The 5,461-nt window shown below is 46.4% G+C and overlaps 1 protein-coding gene across 1 annotated transcript in view; it reads right to left on the bottom strand.

The window, feature by feature from the left end:
• NPEPL1 (aminopeptidase-like 1) overlaps window positions 1–5,455 on the bottom strand; it is a 48,222-nt gene extending 42,767 nt beyond the window's left edge. The window contains exons 1-4 of the mRNA XM_014528804.1: window positions 5,433–5,455; window positions 4,231–4,322; window positions 3,625–3,768; window positions 2,366–2,446 (exon numbers count right to left, since the gene is read on the bottom strand). Of these exons, the coding sequence (XP_014384290.1) occupies window positions 2,366–2,446; window positions 3,625–3,768; window positions 4,231–4,320 (315 nt within the window). The 5' untranslated portion in view covers window positions 4,321–4,322; window positions 5,433–5,455. The remainder of the gene's footprint in view (window positions 1–2,365; window positions 2,447–3,624; window positions 3,769–4,230; window positions 4,323–5,432) is intronic.
• Between the last annotated feature and the right edge of the window lie 6 nt (window positions 5,456–5,461).

The following is a 5,461-nucleotide window of genomic DNA, read 5'->3' as shown; positions in this document are numbered from 1 at the left end:
CCCGGATCCACGCGGCACACACAGCCCCCAGGCCGCTTAGTGAGACTTCACGCCGACGAGGACAACAATGAGGACAATAATGATGACAAATAATATTAAAATCACAAGCATCTTCCGATTCTTCTTTTGATACTGCTCTGCCTACAGAAAGAGGAGGGAAAAAAGCCGTCATTTTCCCCAAAATCAAGCCTCACTCGTTTCCAGTCCTATCCTCTGTATAGCTGACCTCTTGGCTACAGACTCCTTTATTACAACCTTCCATCAATTCACACGAATTCAGCATGCGTGGAAGGGCCCCTGACCTGGATCTACTGCCTCCCAGGAGGCACTAGTCTCCCAGGAGGCACTAATGTGGTGTGGGATCTGCCACCCAGACATAGGGTGAAGGCAAAGGTCAGCCTTCAGCCCAGACGAGCCCGCTCTCGCTCGCCGCTACTTCCACTGCCCTGAGGACCCCTCTCTCCAGGAAGGCCCTCTGGCAGGCGCACCTTCATAATGAAATCACTCTGCTGGCTAAGGGTGCCACAGCAGTGATGTGCAACCGCTGGCCCCAAACAGCTTGATTCCTACCTTCCCTGAATATGGCAACAAGGAAAACTTATCCTTTGAAATAAAACTAAGAAAGTGCTCCCCTTGGGGTCAAGTGCAGAAAGAACCCCCACCTCCCCAGATAAGTCCCTGTGCTCCTGATGACACAACACCTCCAGGCTTCACCTGCACACACCAGCCTGGCCTATTCTCAGGCGCCATGCCTGCCTGCAGAAGTAAGACCAGAGGAGGGGCAGTGAAGAAGAGAGGTGTGAGGGTCTCTAACCACATCCAGAAGGGCATGCCCGCCCCGACACTATTTCGATATTTCACGGTGAAGGACAAGAAGGAGACAGACTGATGAAAATACCTGTCGTCCTTCCATGTCCCCACCACCTGACTGCAGTTCTGTTTGCTAAGTGGGTCGCCCTGCCCCCAGGACCACTCCTCCGTCAGGAGGAAACATTAGGACAGACAGGTCTTGAGAGTCCAGGGTGTGAAGTGACTCCCGAGGCTCAATCATCCTTAGGTGAGCGGCTACCAAGGAGACGGCCAGCAATGTGACGTGAGAGATAAGACGAACATGCTTACTTTTCCAAGTAACCCAGAGCACCAGGGAAGCCAAGACTAAATGATATACCTTAAAACCTCTCAGAATGATTTATAAAGGAAAACCTAAAACAAAATGTTTAGTTCCCACTAGATTTGTACACTCCTGCAGACAAGCTTTTCCCGTTACCTGTGTAATACTACAAAACATGTTTCACTAGATTTTAAGAAACTTCACGACCAATGCATAATCCCACAGCAGATCAAAACATGGGTATTACAGAGTGAGAAACTGAAGTCCGTTTTACTCTTTTAATAAACAAGACCTGGCCCCCAAATGGATCTAAGTGCTTAACAAGTCTTCCGCATACAGGGCAAGCCTTCCCCTTCCTTGCTACAGGCGGACCCGAATGCCACCCCGCGCAGCGACGAGCACACCAAGAGCATGAAGGTCCCTGGGCAGACCTGGCACAGCCGCGCCGCTCTGCTAGAGGAAGGGGCTGGTTTGGGGAAAAGGATGGGACAGTGCAGTCATGAACTGGAAAAATGCTCAGGATGTGGCAGAAACACCAATGGGTCTCAAAGATGCGGGGAGATGGACAGCACTTACTCTGTGAAGTATTATATTCTTTTTAGAGAAAACATGCACCCGATCACACACGAGAGCCACTCGGCAGCGTATGGATATGTTTCCCACAAACAATTACCAGAGTTCTACAATGCTTTCCGTTTATTTTTTAAAAATATCATCAAAAATATCCCTGAAATAGCTACCTTATTAGCAAAGAATATGAGAGCTAATAACACTTTCACTTCAACAAACTACTCTTTTGTCAAGGTAAGTACACAGATGTACGGTGGTAATTAAAAGGGAAAATTAGATTTTTGTCTTCTCCAGGGTGATTTTCCACCAGCAATTCATCAGAAAGGTATCACGGCACGAGAGGCTGCGTCAGCAGCAAGCAAACAGGATGCTTAACCATATCTCAGCAAATGCAAATTCAACTGATTTCCTAAAACAAGAAGACTCAAAGAATGAAATGTTTTCTAAAAGGAGGAAAATAACTTCCAACCTAAGTGTGAGTGCCCTGGAAACACTAGCTACAGCAAAGGGGCGGCAGCCCACGTGGTCAGCTCTGGATGGCATGACGCCCATGTCCACACTATCACACTGAGTGATGGCGGGCAAGAGTGCTGGAGACAGTTGTGACGGAAGACAACCCTGACGAATTTTCGATACGTGGCAACAGTTCCTCCAATCCTCAACCACTGAAAGATAAGGGATTACCTTGTGAAGCTGCTTCAAGCCGTCCTCAGTTTTGATACAGGACTGTTCAACGTTATAGTCAATTCTATCAAGGACTGTGCCCTGTGGTAATAAATGACAGTGACAGAAAATCAACTAGTGCACGTGGGGAAGTGGCCTCAGGAACCCACATGCAGATCGCGATGTCGCCATGCACAGGAGTATCTGTCTGACTGAGCCTCGCTGCCCAGGGCACGCTGGAAGCTCTAGGACCACCACCCAGCAGCGTCAGGCATTCAGGGGAAGAGTGTGGTGTTGGTTGCAATCAAGTCTAGTTAATGAGGAAGAAATACTGATAAACTGAGGTTTGTCTTGGATTTTGCTACTATAGGATATGCCATATTCAGACTTACTGGTGCTTTAAAACAGATACGGTTCAGTGGAAATAGGCTCTAAGTGATGAAGGACGAGCTTCTGTGCCCACCTGCTGCTTAAATACTTGGGATTCAAGAAAGCAGAGTGCTAGCTTAGTTCGACCGGTTATGATTAGAAATTGACTATCATGTCTACAGACGTCAGCACAGGTCTCCGTGGATCAGAGCAACAACAGTGAGCTCCAATCCACCATGTAAAATTTCACATCTGCCTCAAGGAGAATTTTGTTCTTAATTGTTTAATCTCTTGGTTCAGACAGAGAGCAGGGAACACTGGGCTATATGGAAGAACAGGGCTCTTAACGGAAACACGCTGCATTAGAAGAGATAGCAAGAGCAGTTCCCTGGGAACCACGGGAGTAATTAATGTAACTAGATCTTCCGTAGCCTTGACACTCCATTCTCAGCTGGTTTCAGGGGGATCAGGACCCAAATCCCTACTGGCAAGATAATAAAATACCCTAATCAGATTGTAGCAGTGAACAAACAATTTAATTCCACTTGAAAGCTAGTGGTTCCAGTCGCCATTACCCAATAACCTGCCAAAATTCGAAGGAAAGCCTTATCTCCTGCCAGAATCACTGCTGAGCCTGGGCAGCACTGCCAGGCCCCCAGGGAGGGCGCTCTTACAAGCACCCCTGAGGCAGAAAACACAAGAACTTCTATTGACATTTACCTAGAGAAAAGTTTACTGTTTTAAAATGAAAAATGGAAGTGGTATACATATATAATTTGCATATACATGCATACATTGGGCGAAGACATTATTATTTTTTTCCTGATAGGAGTGCAGAGTCAACCAAGTTTGGAGAAGGACCAGATTTTATGGTAGAAAAACCCATTGAGGAGGAAGGTAAACTGACGTACCTGCTCTACAATCATTGCTCCTAAGTCCCTAAAGATCTCATTTAGGTCAGAAATCGACTGCACAATCTGCTGGATCTCCCGCTCCCTCTCCTCCACCATCAGTGTGTTCTGGTCCAGGAGCACCAGCTGGTCATCTGTGAAACCCTAGTAGAAAGGAGTACAGAATCCACATGTTAGATTGCCCCCTGGAGAAAGCTTTGGTGTACCATTTTAGACATAATTTAAAGAAAATGATACCTAAAAACATTTCTATAAAGCACATAAACACTTATTTTTCCCTAAAAGGAAAAACCCAAATTCCCATAGCAAGCGGGACCTAAAGCAGGACTGGTAAAAGCAGAACGCCTGGAGAGAACCTCCTGCCTGCGGCCACGCAAGGCCTGGCTAGCAGAACCTGGGGGAGAGCCATGCGTATCTCTCCCCAAGTCCAGAAGGGAATTACAAGGGCTCCCTGAAGCCTTTGGAAGGAAGAAGGTATGGCCCATGACTGTCTGCCAGCCTGCTGTAAAATCTACTTGATGGACGAGTCACGCAGCACTAGTCCATCGCCCTGTAAAGCTACGGGTCTGTGAAGAGAAGAAAACAGAACATAGGCCCTTCACATACCCGATCATAAAGAGTATCATCGTCTCCATCATCCATCAGTGGTACTGATGTATCAAAAAAATGCTGGGATCTTTCCTCTCGGTTCTTCATGCCTATCACAGATAATTCACTTTATTTGAATATGGAAACCATCCTGGTTACTACTCCACCATTAGAAAGGGGAAATCTAGATTTAAACTCAACAGTCAAAATGGAGATATTCTCAGCAGCTTTGGGGAGGGGAGGGCATTAAAGATTATAAACATACAACAACATGTGAAAGACCAAATGACACTGTAAATGTGTATAGTTCACTTGATGCCAAGTGAATGACAAAATGACAGAACCATCTGAGAATCTCTAAGTGGAGCGAAATATTTAATCTAACTGCTGCTACAAAACATTAAAAAAAAAAACCAATATTTTTCTCTAGAAGCATCTCTAGTACGAGTTCCAAATGGCCTTAAATAAAATTTTAGGAGTAACAAAATTAAAATACAAAGATGCAGTTGTAGAGGAAGGGAGGACTAGGCCGCTGGAGTATGTGGGGATGTTACTGATGCCAATGGTGGTAAAGAAAACAACAGTTTGTAGGGAACCCTGACCAATTCTTTGGAATCACATCCCTTTACTAGCGGTCGTTCTCAACCTTCTGACCCTTTAAATACAGTTCCTCATGTTGTGACCCAACCATAACATTATTTTCGTTGCTACTTCATAACTGTAATGTTGCCACTATTATGAATCGTAATGTAAATATCTGATATGCGGGATGGTCTTAGGCACCCCTGTGAAAGGGTGGATAGACTGACAAAGGGGTTGGGAGCCACAGGTTGAGAACCGCTGCTAGAGTCACCAGACCCAGCCTAAAGCAGTGTTGAAACTCCTCCCACAAAGGTGCTGGCCCCTCAAAGACCTGGGTTGCTATGGAAACACGGAGCTTTAATACGATTAGGACGGGTTTTACCTATTAATTACCAGCTCCCCATTCCAACACCTAGAAAGCTACAGGTTTTCACATGGTGTGGGTTGAATTTCAAGTTCTTTAAGCTTGACACCTAGTAAGTTTTGTCTTCTTAGTTATGAACTACATGACACCACCCGGGCCTCCATGGGGTCGGTGTCACACGGGGGTGGCACAGTTAATGGTTCAGGACCGAGCAGAGAACCAGTGGCCAGCAGAGAAGACCAAACAGGCGGCCAGGCCGCGGTCCCACACTCACGTCTCAGGTAGCCGGCCTGCGCGTGCCGG

The sequence above is a fragment of the Myotis brandtii genome, unplaced genomic scaffold (genome assembly GCF_000412655.1).
Source record: "Myotis brandtii unplaced genomic scaffold, ASM41265v1 scaffold653, whole genome shotgun sequence".
In the NCBI taxonomy this organism is placed as follows: Eukaryota; Metazoa; Chordata; class Mammalia; order Chiroptera; family Vespertilionidae; genus Myotis; species Myotis brandtii.
This window is presented reverse-complemented; position numbering and strand designations above follow the sequence as displayed.